Raw genomic sequence first — 18687 nt, 5'->3', positions numbered from 1 at the left:
GGTTCCCCATGGTCTTATCACCCCGAGATGAGTTGCCATGCTTCCAACACCCCCAAAAGTTCCCTGTGGTCTCCTCACCCACCACAGTGTCCCCCCTTGTCTCTTCCCCACAGGGTCCCCATGGTTAGGAACAAAGGTGACACTACAAACAAGATGGCGCCGCGGACAGAGCCCAGAGCATTGACAGAACCTCAAGCAGCACCAAGTCACAGTGATACCAACAGCCTTTATTGCCAAGGGACAGAAACCCATCAAGATCAGGACCTCGGGGACACAGCCGTGCTGCGGTAACATCCCAAGTCACACACTGGTGGCCTGTCCTTCATCCCCACCCTCATCCCAGCTCTGTGCTGGTGGCCGCCGTCCCATCCTGCTGGGGCGACCCAATAGCCTGGCAATGGCATCCTTCAGCTCACTGTGCTCCCTCTCCAGTGCCACCAGCCGGCTCTCCTGCCAGGGGATGCATCAGTGCCACCACCACCACCATATGGCACCACCACCACCACCATATGGCACCACCACCACCATCATAATGGCACCACCACCACCATATGGCACCACCACCACCACCACATGGCACCACCACCATATGGCACCACCACCACCACCATACGGCACCATCACCACCACCATACAGCCCTACCCTTATCCCTGTCTCCATGGTCCCGGTGTCTTACCATTGCTCTGCCCCGATCCTCGCTGGCCTTCAGCCTTTCCAAGTCCTTCTTGCGGGTCCCTTCAGCTGCCGTCAACCTAAAGCAAAGCAGGTGAGCCCCAAAGGTTTGGAACATGGAGGGTATGGGAATGTTGAGGCTTTGGGGACGTCAGAGATTTGGGAACACCGCAGCTATGGGGACACTGAGGCTTTGAGGATGCCCAGGATTTGGGAACATGTGGGCTTTGGGGGCACTGAGGCTTTGAGGATGCCCAGGATTTGTGGGCTTTGGGGTTGTAAAGGCTGTTGGGACATCAAGACTTTGGGGACACCAAACACTTGGGAACACCACAGCTCTGGCAAAGTCATGTTTTGGGGGATATCGGGGTTGTGGGGACACCCAGGCTTTGGGGACATTAAGACTCTGGGGACACCTGGGTTGTGGGGACAATGAACCTTCAGGGACCGCTGTGTTTTGTGGACACGGGGGCTTTGGGGACGCCCACACCTTGGTGACACCCACCTGGCCCCCAGGTTGGCCATCCTTGCGTTGCCCTCCTCCAGCTGTAGACGCAGACGCTCGAGCAGCTCTCGGCTCTGGCCCTGCTCCTGCTGCAGCCCACGCTGCTCGCCCTCCAGCTCACCCACCTTCTCCTCCACCACCCGCAGCCTCTCCTGGCCTTCACCCACCTCCTTCCGCAGCGCCTCTATCTGCCGCCCGTGCTGCTGGGGACAGAGGGATGGGTGTCAACACGGTGTCCCTATGGGTGCCATCCCGCTGCCGTGCTCCCCAGGTTACCTTCTCCAGCGGGCGGATGGCGTAGAGCTCACCCTGTGCCACTGACACCTCCTCGGCGTAGCACTGCCACGGCACCATGTATTTACGCTGCAGTGACACCGACGGGCGCAGCTTTGAGCGGCCCTACAACAGCAGGGGCACACATCAGTGTCAGCACCTTAAAGTATGAACCGGGACTGCACAGTGAGCCTATAGTGACCTCAAAATGTCCCCATGGACCTCTCATCCCCAATGGGCCCCCATGGGTCTGTCATTCCCAAAGGGTCTCCATAGCCCTGCCCTGAAGGGGTCTCATCATCTCCAAAGAGTCCCCAGGGTCCCATCATCCTCAATGGGTCCCAATGGAAATGTCATCCCCCACTGATTTCATCCCCAATGGGTCCACGTGTATCTATCATCCACAAAGAGGGGGTGGATCTGTCCTCCACAATGGATCCATGGACACGTCACCCCAGTAGATCTCCACGGCCCCATCATCCCCACTGAGTCACCATGGCTTTGCCATCCCCAAAACATCCCCATGGACCTTCCCTGTGACCCCATCATGGAAAGATCTCCACAGTCCTTTCATCTTGAAAGTGTCCCCATGTTCCTGTCACCTCCAAAAGGCACCCTTGGTCCTGTCTCAAAAGGTCCCCACGGCCCTGCCCCCAAATAGCCCCAAGGACCCATCGCCCACCAAAGTATCCCCATGGCCCCATCTTCCCAATAGGACCCCATGGATTTGCCCTGAGGGGTATCCGTGGTTCCTTCATCTCCAAAGGGTCCACAAGAACGTGTCACTCCCAAAGCATCTCCACTCCTTTCTCACCCTCAAAAGGTCTCCATGGTCCCATCACCCACCAAAGAAGCCCCAAAGTGCCCCCTTTGCCTGACCCCTAAAAGATCCCCACGGTCCTGTCACCCCCAAGGGGCCATTTGTGGCCTTTCCCTAAAAGGTTCCTGTGGTACCACCACCACCAAAGGGTCCTCACGGCCCCGTTCTCCACCAAAGCATCCCCATGGCCCTACCCCAAAGGGTCTCCATGATCCTTTTACCACCAAAGTGTCCCCTTGGCCCTGTCCCAAGAGATTCCTATGGTCTTATCACCCCTAAAGAGTCCCCATGGTCCTGTCACCTCCAAAGGGTCCCTCACTGTCCCACCACCCATGGCCCTACTCCAAAACATCCCCATGGTCCCACTACCCCTCAATGATCCTCTCCTCCACCAAAAGGTCCCCATGGCTCCATCCTCCACCACAGGTTCCCCACGGCCCTACCCCAAAAGTCCTCCATGATCCTATTATGACCACCAGAAGACCCCCTGTGATCCCATCACCCCCAAAAGATCCCTACGCTCATGTAATCCCATAGGGTGACAGCCTTCCATGGAGCCCAGCACCCCAAAGGTGGGGGGACTCACAGTGCCCTCCCGGTGCACAGAGGACCTCGGTCCATCCCTTCCCGTTGGTTCCGCCACGTGCTCAACGCTGTTCTGCTTGCGTAGACGCCGGGCAGCTTTGCTCTGTGCTGGGACACTCTGGGTGCGTTGCACGTTCCTGCGCTCCCGATTGGATCGTGGTGACGGTACCGGTACCGGTGTCGGTTCTACATCCGTTCCATCCTCCCGGCTGCGCACGCGGCGGATGCTGATGAGCGATTGGCTCTTGATGAGAGGGCTGTGCTTGCTCAGGTCCCGTGGCAGCACGAAGCCCGGCTTGAAGCTCTCTGGGCTGTGGGGTATCAGGGAGGTGATGGACCCCAAACTCTGCTGGGACCGGAGCTGAACCCATCTGGGACCAGAACCATCCCCATCCTGGACCACAACCATTCTTGGGATCCATCCAGGAGCAGAAACATCCTAAAACCATCTGGGACCAGAACTGTCCAGCCTTGAACCCAGCCTGGACCGGAGTCATCCCAAAGCCTCTTGAGGCCAGAACCATCCCCTAGTGGGATCCTGCCCCAAAGATCCCCAAGATCCCATCACCCACCAAAGAGTTCCCATGGCAATGCTCCTAAAGATCCCTATGTTCCTCCCCAAAGGGTCCCCATGGCCCTACCTCTAGAGGTCCCCATGGTTCCATTACCTACCAAAGGGTCCCTATGGTCCCATCACCCACCAAAGGTTTCCCCAATCCTAGAGTCCCCCTGGAGCCAACCAGGCCCAGAGCCACCCCAAACTGCTCCTGGTGTCACCCCTCTGGCTCCACATGTCCCCATTGGACCTGTGTGTGTCCCTTGTTCCTCTCTTTGTTACCTTCGCTCTGTGATGGAGCTGAGCCGAACGGAGACGGGGACCGGGGTTCCCTCCCTGATGGCATTGAGGATGGTGGGTAATGGCTCCAGCTCCTCCTGTGTGGCCTGATGGGACAAAATGGGACATCATGGGGCCATGGGGTGGCCATGGGGCAATGACGCCCATGGGGCAGTGAGCACCCAGCTCTGCACATAGGGAGAAGGAAGCCCATGTCACTAGGCACCCTTGGGGACATGCAGGTGGTACCTGGTCCAGGCTGGAGAAGATATCGCAGAGCAGGAGGTGGAGGGTGGCAAGCTCCAGGGCCAGGTCCACGTAGCCATCATAGGTGGCCACATGGCCACTGGTCTCAGGGCTGGCCACGCTCCTCAGGAAGGCTGTCATTGTGCTCCAGTGATGCTCCAGGAACTCATTCATGAAGCCCATGTAGGCCTCCTTCTCACCAAACCTGAGGACCGTCACCCAAACAATGCCCTTCTTGGCTCACGTGGCTTCTTGGGGACATCCCTGCTGCCCCACAGCATCCCTTGGTGCCCCAAAGTTTCCATCCCAGCTGCCCCATGGCATGTAGGCAAGATTCTAGTAGCCCTATGGCATTCCAGGGACATTCCTGTTGTTCTATGGTGTATTAGGGACATTCCTACTGCCTTAGGGATGCCCCTTCTGCCCCATAGGCTGTAGGGTCCATCCCAGCTGCCCCATGGCATGTAGGCAAGGTTCTAGCAGCCCTATGGCATTCCAAGGTCATTCCTGTTGTCCTATGGTGTATTAGGGACATCCCTACTGCCTTAAGGACACCCCTGCTGCCCCATAGGCTGTAGGGTCCATCCCTGTTGCCCTGTGGCATGTAAGGAAGGTTCTAGCAGCCCCATAGAGTATCAGGGACATTCATGTTGCCCCACGGTGTTTGAGGGCATCCCTACAGCCCCATGACCATTCAGTGGCACGTAGGGGACACCTCTGCTGCCCCATCTCCTCCCCATGGGGATCCCACCGACACCATGCGGGTTGATGCGCCGTGACGTACGTGGTGAAGTTGGCCAGGTTCTGGATGACCTTGGCCACCAGGATGAGGGTACGGGCCGTGGCCTCACTTGGATACTCCTGGACGAGGCCAAAGAGACTCGGGGACATGATGGCGGGGCAGAGGAACCGCAGGAAGAGTGAGGCTGAGACCAAGCGCTGCCCGATGGCCGCCTTGCCCCGCGCTGTGCATTCCTCCTGCCACGCTGCAAAGATCTCACCCAGCTCCACTGGGAAGGTGCTGTGGGGACAGATGGGGAGTTTGGGTGGCCCTGGTGTCCCCTATGTGCCACCATAGGACACGGTGCCCACCATTGTTGTGTTTGCCCCAATGCTGGTCCCCCATGTCTGTCCCCAAACCCATTCCCTTGTCTTTCCTGGTGCTCATCACCGTGGCTGTGGTGCCTATCTCCATCCCTGTCCCCATGTTTATTCCCAGACTTGTCCACTGTCCCTCCTGCTGCAGATCACTATGGCCACCCCGGGGATGGCGCCTAATTCCATCCCCGTCCCCTGGGTCTGTCCCCAGAGTTGCCCCCATGTCACTCTTAGTGCTCATCACCATGGCCACGGTGCCCATCTCCATCCCCATCCTAAAATGTGTCTCCGTGTCCTTCATGGTGCCCATAACCACGTCTGTCCCAGGGATGGTACCTATCTCCATCCTTGCCCCACATCTGTCCCTAGACCGGTCCTCACATCCCTTCCTACCCCCAAGCCTGCCCAGGCCTTCCTGGTGTCGATGACTGTCCCCCATACCTGTCCCATTGCCTTTGCCAGCTCCCAGCCCCTTTCCTGCCCCCAGGCCCACCTCTATGCAGATGCCCACCCCCATCCCCCCACGGGGCTGTCCCTCACTCGCAGGACGTGGCGATGTGCTGGAGGGTCTCCTCGCAGACCTGCCGCAGGTTGTTCTGGTTGTCGGAGAGGTCGGGGCCACCACATTTGCTGGGATCAACTTCACAGCTGTCGTCAGAAGAGCAGAGCTGGGCCAGCGCCTCACCTGGGAACCAGAAGAAAGGCAATGAGGGGACCGAGCGGTCACCGCCACGGGACAACCCCATGGAGGTCCTGGGGGTGTCCCATAGGCTGCAATGACACAAAGTCCTGCCCATGCCCATAATACCCCATAATACCCCATAACACCCCATAACACCCCATAATACCCCATAACCTTGCTCGTACCCAGAGTGTCCTGGAGGTATTTGCCTCCCACCAGCTTCATGTATTCATCAATGGCTTTGGTGGCCAATGTGTTCTCTCGGAAGATCAGAGACTCCCGGTCATCAAAGCGGTCCAACTCGGCCACACCGAGGTCAATGAGGAACTCCTGTGGGTGGGATGGATGTTGGGGGGCACCCATGGGCCTGATGTGGCTTGGGCAGTCTGGCCTGGGCAGTGCTGGGATCACCCAGAGTGCCCATCCCATTCCATCCCATCCCATCCCATCCCATCCCATCCCATCCCATCCATCCCATCCCATCCCATCCCATCCCATCCCATCCCATCCCATCCCATCCCATCCCATCCCATCCCATCCCATCCCATCCCATCCATCCCATCCCATCCCATCCCATCCCATCCCATCCCATCCCATCCCATCCCATCCCATCCCATCCCATCCCATCCCATCCATCCCATCCCATCCCATCCCATCCCATCCCATCCCATCCCATCCCATCGCATCCCATCCCATCCCATCCCATCCCATCCCATCCCATCCCATTCCATCCCATCCCATCCCATCCCATCCCATCCCATCCCATCCCATCCCATCCCATCCATCCCATCCCATCCCATCCCATCCCATCCCATCCCATCCCATCCCATCCCATCCCATCCCATCCCATCGCATCCCATCCCATCCCATCCCATCCCACCTACAATGCCATGCCAACACATCCCATCCCCACCAAATTCAACACAACCCAACTGTCCTTCCCACCCTATCCCCCCTCACAATCCCATTCCACCTCAACCATCATGTCCACAACAGTTCGGGTACACTCATTCCATCTCCATTCCACCCCAACCACCATGTCCATTCCATCACAGCTGTCACCTGTCCCACTCCCAACCCAACCACATCCACCCCATCACAACCATCACCCATATCTCCCCCATCCCACCCCAACCATCACATCCCCCCCAACTTGGCCATCACCCATCCCACCCCAACCATCATGTCCATCCCACCATGACCATCATCCATCCCACCCCAACCATGACCCATCCCATCCCTATCCCACCCCAACCACCACATCCCCCCCAACTTGATCATCACCCATCCCACCCCAACCACCATGTCCATCCCATCATATCCATCCCACTCCCACTCCAACCCAACCACATCCACCCCATCACAACCATCACCCATATCTCCCCCATCCCACCCCAACCACCACATCCCCCCCAACCTGGTCATCACCCATCCCACCCCAACCACCATGTCCACCCCATCACAACCATCACCCATCCCACCCTCACCCCACCCCAACCAAGTGGTCATCACCCATCCCACCCCAACCACCATGTCCATCGCAACTGGGGCACATCCATCCCTCTCTCCATCCCACCCCAACCACTGCATCCATCCCACCATGGCCACCATCCTCTCTACCTTGGCTTTCCCAGTGCTCTGCAGGACTCGCACCAAGGCACCGGCCAGCTCCTCCTTGTGTCTCACAGCTATGGTGGGCTCCAGACGGGCACACAGTTCCCGGTAGTGGAAGGTGATGAACTCAGCCAACTCCTTGTAGCGGACGATGGGCAGCACCCGCACCTCCCGGTACCTCCCACGCACCCGCACCACCGGTGCCCGTTCATTGCCTCCATGACTGCTCAATGGGTACCACCTCTCCAAGGGCTGCCGGGCCGCCACCAGCTCGGCCAAAGGGATGGTGACAGATGCCACTGGCTGGTTGGGGTGGCCCTGATCATCACGGCAAAGAGACAGGGTGAGGGCACGGGAGGGAGGCAGGGCAGCCAGTTGGAAGAGCTCTCCCCAAAAGAGCTCGCCATCTGGACCAGACACTTTGGCAGTGGTGCGGGCGAAGAGCGTGCCATCCAGGTGGAGGTGACACCGGAGACGGCGTCGGGGTGGTAGATCTCTTGCCTCGTACACCCACAGGCTCAGCGCCAGCTCCAGACGTTCACAGTTGTCCTGGGGACATGAGGGTTGGGAGGAGATAGGGATGGCCAAATGCTTCAGGACACAAGTGGATGGGCGAATCCACAGGGGGACACCGAGGGGACACAATGAAGACGGGGCCTTGGGAGGTCCCTGGTGGGGGTCCCACCTTGTTGGGCTGCACCGTGCGGCGCAGGTTCTCAATCCAACGGTCACGTTCAGCCAAGGAGCTGCACCCGAAGGAGCGGCTGTGCCCATCCGTGATGATCTGCAGGCAGGGAGGGGATCAGTCAGAGGGGATCAGAGGGGATCAGAGGGCACCAGGGGGTGTGTGGGCCCAGGGTGGCTGAGATGGTCTGGGTGCCTCCGCAGGTTGCCCTGGGTGCTTTGGATGCACATCCAGGACATCTGGGGTGCTCCAAGTGCCTCTGCAGGGTACCCTGCATACTTTGGGTGCCTCTATAGGGGTATATAAGGGCTGCTTGGCTTTGCCCCCCCCTTCCCCCAGCACCATTACCTGGAAGCAGAATTTCTCGCCCACGACGCTGCCGTGCACAGGACGCACGATGACATTCTCCCCACTGAGGTCCATCTCGGCTGCACTGGGTGCTGGTAGCAGGGATTCGTGGGACCCACTGCGGCTCGGGGCCCTGTGGCAGACACAGTTGTCACCATAGACCTTCCACGGTGTCCCCACACCGTCCTCACCACCTTTGTACCTTTCTCCATCTGTGCCGCCCACCGCTGAGCTCTCATTTTTGGGTACAATGCGACCTTTACGCTCCCGCAGCCGCTTCCATAGCAGTCCCTATAGGGTGGGGATGGAGGGACAGTGGGTGACCCAGGGGTGCAGTGTGACACCCGTGGGTGACACCGGGACCCACCTTCACGTTGCTGAACTGTGACGTGGTGGAGCCGTCACTGTCGGTGCCTTTCCCCGCTGTCCTCACACTCCTCTCCTCGGGGTCTGTTGGGGTGACCCATGTTGGACACCAAAACCATGACAGGGGGTTGCACCCACCACCCCAAAAAGCAGAAGGAAGCAGCCCTGAGGGCTCTGGGTGCTGCTCATCCCAAGTACGGCCATGCATTGAGTGCAGGGTGGTCAGCAAGGGTTGGGGTCTCACCATGCGCTGTGCACAGCAGCCAGCGACGGGGGCCCATGGTAGCAAGGAAGCCCTTATCAGGAGGATCAGCACACAGCAGCAGCACAGAGGAAGCGGTGACAGCACAAGGAGGGCCTCGCACAGAGGGTTTCCTCCACGCAGCAGTGTGGGGCACGGGGTGTGGGGCACAACGTGCAGTGCAAGATCCACGGCAGGATCCAAGATGCGCGGTGGTGTGCATGGAGTGGGGTATGACACATGGTGCACAGTGCAAGGTGCATGTCACGGGGTGAGGTGTAGGGCAAGGTGTGTGGCATGGTGTGGGGCGCAGTGCAAAATGCAAGGTATGTGGTGCATGGTTTGGTGCATGGCATGCACGATGCATGATGCACAGAGCGTGAGGTGGTGCACGGGTTTGCGTGTGGCATGGTGTGCAGCACAGGGCATGGCGTGGTGCATGGTGGGAAGCAGAGCGCACAGCATGGTGCATGGCATGCCCCAGGAGCTGCACTGGAGCTTGCACCAGTGCATGCAAACACCCCATGCTGTCAGCTCACCCGTGTCCCTCCTGCCACCCACTGGATGCAGGCTGCTGCTCTCAGAGCTCCCAGTCCGGTTTCTATTCCTGCATGAGATCTGAGGATGCAGAGGGGGTCAGGCACCAAATGTCCAGCACCCCATGCACCCTGTAACCCAAGGGGTGCCCACATCCTCACCTCCTCATCCCGACCCACATGGACCAGCTGTCTGTCCACCAGTGAGAAGTTGGAGACGTCCCACACCGTGACATCGGGTGCCGGAGGCGTTGGGATGGAGGGGGCACTGTGGGTGTTCTCTGGGGCTGGGGATGTGGAGCAGGGGGGTCAGAAGCACCCAATGGGCACTTGTTGTGTCCCCATGTCCCATGGTTGGCATTTAGTGCCGGGGGATGTGTGGCTATGACCGTGCTACAGTAGGTGTGATAATGTGACGGCGGTGGTGTGGGGACACAGCCATGCCACAACCGTGGGGGCTGTGATGCCAAAGGCCACGTGGCTGTTGTGTCACCACTGGTGTGGCATTGCTGGAGGACACGTGGCCGTGGAGGTGCTGATACAAGGATGGCACTGCCAGGGGTTGTGGCCGTGACCACGCCATCATTGGTGCAGTAATGCTGAGGAACACATCCCATTACCCCGTGCTTTCCAGGCCATCATCCATCCCCACTGTCTACCAGCCAAACCCAGCTCTTCTTCCTCCAACCCATCATCCATCTCCACTGTCCCACCACCCGCTGTCTCTCAAACCCATCATCCACCATCATTCCCCATCACTCATCACACCCAACCCTTCATCCAGCATCACCACCCACCACACCCAACCAGCACCCACAACCAGCTCTACATCCCAAACCATTGCAACTCTCCATCACCCACCGCCTCAGCCCATGACCACCACCCCCATCCCCATCCCACTCCCATCCCCATCCCACTCCCATCCCCATCTCCACTCCACCCCCATCTCATTCCAATTCTACCCCCGTTCCTCTGCATCTCATCCTCATTCCCATCTCCACCCCCATCCTCACCCCAACTCCATCCTTAACCCCATCCCCATTCCCATCCCCACCACCATCTCCATCCCACTCTGATCTCATACGCATTCCAGCCCCACCCCAATTCCAGCTCATCCTCACATCCATCCCATCCCATCCCATCCCATCCCATCCCATCCCATCCCATCCCATCCCATCCCATCCCATCCCATCCCATCCCATCCCATCCATCTCCATCTCCATCTCCATCTCCATCCCACCCCCATCCCCAACTCCATCCCCATCTCACCCTAATCTTATCCCCATCCCCTCCCCCCACAACATCCCCATCATAACCCCATCTTTATCTCCATCCCACTCCCATCTCATCCTCATTCCATCCCCATCCCACCCCATCCCCATCTCTATCCCACTCCCATCCCCATCCCCACCACCCCAAACACCTCCATACCTGGGCTGCCCTCATGAGATCCCTTCTCAGCCCTGGCCCCATTCTCCACATGGCCCTTCCTCTTGGACATGGAGCGCAGGTACTTCTGTAGGGTCCCCTTGCCACCCTCGGGGCTGCGTGGCTCCTTGGCCCCCTTGGAAGGTGCTGAGAACGCCCGTTGGAAGAGGGACCGCCGGGCACTGGCTTTGGGTGCCCCCATGTTGGAGCTGCCCTTCCCAACACCATCATCAAGGCAATCAGACTCGGGTTGGCTGTAGGAACGCTTCCAGCCCTGCAGTCGGCTCCAGTGCCGACCGGGGTCCCTCTCACCCACGGGTGCTGCTGTTCTCCATCGATACGTCTTCAGCAGTGTTGGTGGCTCAGCAGTTTGGAGGGGCTTCTCCACTTCCATCTGTGGGGTGGAGTGAGCTTCACGAGCCACCGGACTCGCTGCCATCCCAGCACCCCAATTTAGGTGTCCTCATCCAAACATCCCTATTGGAGCACCCCTATCCAGGTCCTTTAATTCGGGCAATCCTATCCCAGCACTCCAATTTGGGTGCCCCCATCACAGCACCCCGATTTGAATACCCTCATTCAAATGTCCCTATTGGGATACCCCTATCCAGGCACCCCAATTTGGGCATCCACATTCCAGCACCCCGATTTAGGTGCCTGTATCCAAACATCCCAACTGATGTTCCCCTACCCAGGCACCCCAATTTGGGCACCTTCCTTCCAGCACCCCTATTTTGGTCCCCCTGTCTAAGCATTCCCAACTGGGGTACCCCAATTCCAGCACTCCTATTTGGGTGCCCCCATCCAGGCACCCCCTTATCAGGTGCCCTAATCTTGGGGTCTCTATCTCAACACCTCCATCTAAGCATCTGTATTGGAGCATTCCGATATTGCTACCCCTTTTGCACATCCCTTTTTGGGTACCCCCATCCAGGCACCCCCATCCAGGCACCCCTATTGGGGTCAATGGTGTGCGATCATCCCTATGTGGGCACCCCAATTCCTGTATCCCAATTTGGGTGCCCCTATCCAAGCATCCCTTCTGGGGGTGCCCACATTTCAGCACCCTCACCCAGGACAGTCCATTCAGACACCTTTGTATGGGTACCCTCATCTAAGAAGCTCAATCTGGGCACCCTCATCCAGGCACCCTTACAGGGGCACCCCTATATCACTGCCCTTCCCTACTGGGCACATCCCTACTGGGTGACCCCGTAGGGGTACCCACATCTCATCACCCCTATTTGGGTGCCCTTATCTGGGCATCCCCCTTCCTGTCACCTCAATTTAGGTGCCCTCATCCAAAAATCCCAACTGGGTCACCCCCTTTGTGGGCACCCTTGTCAGAGTTCCCCTCCTAGCACCCCTATTTGGGTGCCTCCATCCAAGCACCCACATCAGCCCCCCCCCCCCCAATCCAGGCACCCTTACAGGGGCACCCCTATACTGACACCCCAATTGCACACTCCTAATTGGGAGCCCATATCCAGGACACCTCATCCGGGGACTCTCCCCACTCAGATTCCCCTATTTGGGGTGTCCCTCTCCCGGCAAACACCATCAGCAACCCCTCGAAGACCCCCCTCCATCCAGACACCCTTATTGGGGCACCCCTCTATCGCTGCCCCATTGCACAGCCCTATTTGGGTGCCTCTATCTGCATCTGGGGGGGATCCATAAAGGGGGTGCCAGGATGGAGATACCTAAGGATGGGTGCTGACGGCTGCGGGGTGGCCACAGGGTGGCAGTCCCCGACCCCATTTCCATAGGGGCGCACTGACCCCCCCCGTTCCTCCTCACGATGCCGATCCTGGGCTGCGTATCAGATTGAGACACAGAAGCAGCGGGGTGCGGTGACAGCACTTGGAGGGTGACACCTTATGGGTGGCCCCATTGCCACCCCATCCTCCGGCGCAGGCGGTGCCGACGATGCTTCCGTCGATGCGGCGGCGTCTCTTCCCCCCCCCTCCCATCCTCCCCACGTTTCCTCCCGCCATCTGCACCCCGTGCACGGCCCCATACCGCTCTGGTTGGGGGGGCGAGGGTGGGAGACCCCCCCCCTATGTCACCCTGGGGTGGGTGCAGCCCTAAGGGGGTGCTCGTGGGGCTTGGATGATCCTCATCGTGTTGCCACCATGAGCTGCAGGACCCATCAATCTGGGGGTCAGCACCCAAAGGGTGACCCGGGGAGGGTGCCATCACCTTGAAGAAGGTACCCCCACCTTAGGGGGTTGATGCTGATGCTTTGGAGGTCTATGGGGGTGCTGCTAACTTTTAGGCTCCTTGGGCTGCAAACCATCCCACCCAGCAGCACCCCATCACCTCAGCAGCACGGTGCTGCTCCCCCCACCACCCCACAGCTGCTCCCAAGGATGGAGCATCCCCTTGGGATGCCACCTCCCCCCTTCATCCCTACCCCCCCCCCCCCATGTGTCCCCTACCCCACGCCGTACCTCACTGCTGGCTGCCTCCTCTGACACCCGGTTCCTGCCTTGGCTTCCCCATGTGACCCAGCAGGAGTTTCAGTCACACCCTCACCTCCGCCTCTGCCCCAATGATGTTATCTGTGCGCCCAGCCCGGATGGATCGAGCTCGGCCACAGCCCTGGGGGGGAGGTGGGGGGGGGACACCGAGCAGGTTGACCCCCCTCCGGGTATTATTAGGGTCACAGCACAGTGCGTATCTGGCTTAAAGGCTGTCATTAGGTTTCAGAGTGAACAGGGATCAGAGATGGAGTTGTTAAGGTGCGGTGGGGTGAGTGTGAACACACAGGTCGTGGGGTCTTGCATAGGGCTGGGTGGGAGGGGGGTGAGCCCTTCCAGGTCTGAGGTGGGTATGAGCGTCCCTGGGGTGGGCTGAGCTTGAGTTCTCCCCTTACACTATGAGGATTGTGTGGACCCCATTCTGCACCCCCAGCCCATGCCTCAGTTTCCCCCCCCCCCTGCTCTCCAAAGGTCACCCCAAGCAGATATCCTGGTACTGAGTTTATTATGGGATGTTTGAGGCCAAGGGTATGGGCTGCTGGGCCATTGGGAGCAAGGCAGAACTGGTCCATGCTGGTATTCCTGAGGCTGTGGGCCATACAGTGTCCTGGTCTGGCATTCTTGGGTTGGGATCCATGTGAAATGAGGACCTTCTGATCTGGAATTCATTGGGTTGGGGTCTATGTGGACCAGGGTTTATCTGGTCTGGTATCCATTGGGTTCTGGTCCACATGGTCTGACATTCATTGGGTTGGTGTCCTGATGGGCCGAGCTCCATCCGGATTGGAATCATTGGGATGGAGTCCATCTGGTGTCCATCTGGATTGGTGTCCCATCTGTCTCCCATCAGACCACCATCCTTGTAGACCAGGATCCAACCTTTGCAGCACCCGCACAGACCAACACCCATGGGGCCAATCCTCACTGCAGAGAAGAAAAGGAGCCATGGTCATCCCCAGCATCCCCCACACTTCCCCCACAACCCTCCATCTCCAGAGTGGGCCGGATTCCCAATCCCAGCAATGTCACAGGACCCATAGCTCACCTTGAAGCCGTGCCAGCTTTGGATCTCCTGGAACAGGGCATCCCCGGGGCAGCTGGTGTTCACCATCTGCCTGTGGCCATGCAGAGTGTAGTTCTGGTGGAGCCAGCCAGCCCTCACGGCACACGGAATGAGAGCATCACGCACCAAAGCGATGGCTTCAGGATCCGGTAAGCTGGCTGAGAAGTTGCCCACGTATCCCACACCGTAGCCCTTGGTGTTGTGACCTCTGGTATGGGCACCCACCCAGTGCCAACCTCGCCCTTGGTACAGGTATCCATCCGAACCCACCACGAAGCTGTGAGCACCCAGCGATGGTCAACCCAACGTTGGTCAACCCAATGTTGGTCAACCCAACATTGGTCAATCCAACGTTAGTCAACCCAATGTTGGTCAATCCGATGTTGGTCAACCCAATGTTGGCCAACTCAATGTTGGTCAACCCAATATTGGTCAACCCAACGTTGGTCAACCCAATGTTGGTCAACCCAACGCTGGTCAGTTCCGTGTTGACCAACCCAAACTCGGTCATCCCTATATGCCCCTCCAGTCACAAGGGGATGTGATGGGGTCACCGTGACACCAGCCTCACCTGTAGCCAATGTCATCCCAACCACGGGTGTCCTGGTGGAAGAGCTGCATGGAGCGCATGTCGCGGGCGCAGGTGGAGAAGGAGCGGCAAGGGGCGCTGGGCACGAAGGTATGGTGAATGTAGATGGAACCCAAAGGTGGGGACAAAGGTCTGGGGGTGCCCCGGTAGGGACGAGCACCCCACATGCAACGGGGGATGATGGCTGGGCACCCTGTGAGGGAAGGCAGGTGGTAGTTGTGGGGATGTGGGTCTTAGGAAGCTGGAGCCTTTGGGAAGATCCTTGGTATGGGGACACTGATGAGTCCACCTGGGGTCACCTTGTCCAGGGGACGTGGAGAATCTGCCCTTGGCTGCCATGGCTTTGTTCAGTGTCCAGGGACCCCCACCTCCAGAGGACACTCTGGTGTGTCCATCTAAAAGCCTACCATCTGGAGACACACTGGTGACCAGTGAGGGGACACGGTGTTATCTACCCATGGACCACTAACAGGAGACCAACCAGTGTCCATCCAGGGGACGTGATGGTGTCTATCCATGGGCCACCAACTGGGGGCACATTGATGTCCGCCTAGGGGACATGGCAGTGTCCATCCAGGGACCACTGACTGGAGACAAAACAGTGTCCATACAGGGAATAAAGAGGTGTCTACCCAAAAATCGACCATATGGGGACTCAGTGGTGTCCGTCCAGGAGACAAAACAGTATTTGGCCACGTCACTCCTTGTGTCACCATCAGCTTGGCTCCCCACAGTGACACCTCCCCTGGGGTGCCTCCAGCTTCACTCAGCGCCATTCCTATCACCATTCCCACCACCATTTCCAGCACCCACCACCCATCCCTGCCCCCATCCCACCATCCATCCCAACACTCACCCCACCATCATTCCCACATCCTATCCCAGCCCCCATCCCAACACCCATCCCACTACCCACCCCAACCCTCACTTTGAGCACCCACTCACCAACGTACACCTCCATGAACTCCTGTGCCGCCCGACGAGCGATGTCTGCCTCCTCTTCCTCCCCCAGTTCCTCCATGAGCTCACGGGTTGGGGGCAGCCCCCTCAGTACCCTCAGCATCACCGCCACCTCCTCCTCCAACTTCCCCACTGCCATCAGTGACCCAAAATCCCGACGCCGGCGGCTGCTGTGGGGCGACCCGCTTGTGATCCCATTATCCACACCATAATAACTCCGGAATAGGATGGAGAGTGGGACGGGGTCTTCAGCCAAGCGGGTGCCCAACAGCACCCCATCCATCGCTCCATTGGCGACAGCGTCGGGGATGAGTGATGGGGGACCCAAAAGGGTGAAGTTTTGGGGGTTGTCCACATCATCCCAACACCCATCGGGTCCCAACGCGGCCGTCCCGTTGAGTTGTGCCATAAGGAAGGACGTCCCCAGAGCTTCGGTGATGGTGACAGCGTAGAGAGCATCAAGATCAGAGTAGGGTTGATCAATGGGGCCGGGCCAACCCTCTGCCCTCTTCAACCCCACTTCGACGCCAGCGAAGAGAGGTGCCAACGCAACGGTGGAACCATCAGGTGCCAACACCATCCCGTGGGCTGCTGTTGTGGTGTTGGGGTTGAGGAGGTGGGCAAGCAGCATCCAGAGCTCAGGGATGGGTGTTGGGATGGGAGGGGGGTCCCCAAGCACTGCGTGACACACGGGGGTCTTGCAGCCCCCCAGCGCTCGCACCAGAGATGGGATGTTTGGGATGTCATCGGCCTCCAGGGATTGTAGGATTGGGATCAAGGATGAGACGTGGTGTGGGAGGGGGGCTGGAGGTGAGACAGGAATGGGGAAGGAAGATGAAAACAGGGGGATGAAGCAAATAGAAGGGGAAATGGATCTTAAATTATGGGGGGGTGCACCCAAGGAAAGGGGAGATATGGCTGAAAAGGGAGGAGAGATGCACGTAGAGCTGGGAACGGGCACCCAAAACAGAGGAGAATGTACCCAAAAAATTAAAGGGGGCGACCCCAAGAAAGAGGGAAATGTCCCCAAAACTGAGGGGAGGGACACAAAGAAGGGGGAACATACCCCAAAAAGGGCAAATGTACCCCAAAAAGGGCAAATGTACCCCAAATTGGGGGGCAATGAATCCAAAAGTAGAAATTAACATCAAAAAAAAGGGGGGCACAGATCACAAATCTGCCCCGAAAATGTGACTTGGACCCCACATACAACCCCCTCCCCCCTCTTCCCACAGCCCCTACCCCCAGTGGTCAACAATCTGCCTCAATTTGGGCCCAGATTTGGGCAAAAATCTGCCTGAATTGGGTAAAAAGTGCCACCCGTGTTGTTGACATGCGTTAACATGTGTTGACATGCGTTGACATGTGTTGACATGTGAATGCATGTGGTGACATCTGGTGACACGCGGTGACTTGTGGTGACATGCGGTGAGTGTGGAGACACGTGGTGACATGAATGTGTGTGGTGCCATGTAGCAGCTTGGCGTGTCACGTGGTGGTGTATGGTGACGTGTGGTGACATATGTTGGCCTATGGTGCCATGCGGTGCCACGTGTTGCCATGTGGTGCCATGTCTTAGCATGTGTTGCCACGTGGTGCCATGTAATGCTGTGTGTTGCCATGTGTTGCCATGTGGTGCCACGTAGAGCAATGTGTTGCCATGTCTTGGCATGTGGTGACACGTGGTGCCATGTGTTGCCATGTAGAGATATGTCTTAGCATGTGGTGCCATATGTTGCCATGTGGTGCCGTGTGGTGCTATGTGTTGCCATGTGGTGCCATGTCTTAGCATGTGGTGCCACGTGGTGCCATGTAATGCTGTGTGTTGCCATGTGTTGCCATGTCTTAGCATGTGGTGCCATGTGGTGCCATAGAATGCCACGTGTTGCCATGTGGTGCCATGTCTTAGCATGTGGTACCATGTCTTAGCATGTAGTGCCATGTGGTGCCATGTGGTGCCATGTCTTAGCATGTAGTGCCATGTGGTGCCATGTGTTGCCATGTCTTAGCATGTAGTGCCATGTGGTGCCATGTGGTGCCATGTCTTAGCATGTAGTGCCATGTGGTGCCATGTGTTGCCATGTCTTAGCATGTAGTGCCATGTGGTGCCATGTGGTACCATGTCTTAGCATGTAGTGCCATGTGGTGCCATGTGGTACCATGTCTTAGCATGTAGTGCCATGTGGTGCCATGTGGTACCATGTCTTAGCATGTAGTGCCATGTGGTGCCATGTGGTACCATGTCTTAGCATGTAGTGCCATGTGGTGCCATGTGGTGCCATGTCTTAGCATGTAGTGCCATGTGGTGCCATGTGGTGCCATGTCTTAGCATGGAGTGCCATGTGGTGCCATGTGGTGCCATGTCTTAGCATGTAGTGCCATGTGGTGCCATGTCTTAGCATGTAGAGTCATGTGTTGCCATGTGTTGCCGTGTGCTGCCATGTGGTGCCATGTGGTGCCCTGTGCTAGAGCGTGGTGCCATTTGGTGCCATGTGTTGCCGTGTAGTGCCAGGTGGTGGCACACTGAGGTGCCACACGCAATGCAGTGTCCCCGTGCCCCTTACCTGCTTGGATGCCTGCACTGAGCACTGCCAGCAGCAGGAGGACAGCAGCAGCGGAGCAGCACATGGTGCCCGATGGACTGCATGGACTTTGTC

The 18687-nt window shown here is 58.2% G+C and overlaps 2 protein-coding genes across 2 annotated transcripts; both read right to left on the bottom strand.

Moving 5' to 3' along the window:
* Positions 1 to 300: 300 nt before the first annotated feature.
* Positions 301 to 11329, bottom strand: RASAL3 (RAS protein activator like 3). Its single transcript, XM_072360807.1, has 18 exons — positions 10939 to 11329; positions 9670 to 9794; positions 9511 to 9589; positions 8732 to 8814; positions 8567 to 8655; positions 8365 to 8497; positions 8017 to 8115; positions 7338 to 7880; positions 5903 to 6047; positions 5576 to 5720; positions 4722 to 4958; positions 3941 to 4142; positions 3695 to 3798; positions 2858 to 3167; positions 1455 to 1577; positions 1179 to 1381; positions 678 to 753; positions 301 to 450 (listed from the first exon to the last, which is right to left on the bottom strand). The coding sequence occupies exons 1-18, from the start codon at positions 11327 to 11329 to the stop codon at positions 301 to 303; spliced, it is 3237 nt and encodes a 1078-aa protein (XP_072216908.1).
* A 2132-nt stretch (positions 11330 to 13461) lies between these two features.
* PGLYRP2 (peptidoglycan recognition protein 2) lies at positions 13462 to 18658 on the bottom strand. Its single transcript, XM_072360805.1, has 5 exons — positions 18595 to 18658; positions 16016 to 16834; positions 15053 to 15263; positions 14464 to 14758; positions 13462 to 13539 (listed from the first exon to the last, which is right to left on the bottom strand). Exons 1-5 carry the CDS (start codon positions 18656 to 18658, stop codon positions 13462 to 13464), a joined length of 1467 nt encoding a protein of 488 aa, XP_072216906.1.
* Between the last annotated feature and the right edge of the window lie 29 nt (positions 18659 to 18687).

Source organism: Excalfactoria chinensis, unplaced genomic scaffold (assembly GCF_039878825.1).
Source record: "Excalfactoria chinensis isolate bCotChi1 unplaced genomic scaffold, bCotChi1.hap2 Scaffold_342, whole genome shotgun sequence".
NCBI classification, from domain to species: domain Eukaryota; kingdom Metazoa; phylum Chordata; class Aves; order Galliformes; family Phasianidae; genus Excalfactoria; species Excalfactoria chinensis.
The sequence above is the reverse complement of the archived record's forward strand: the minus strand, read 5'-3'. Positions and strand labels throughout refer to the sequence as shown.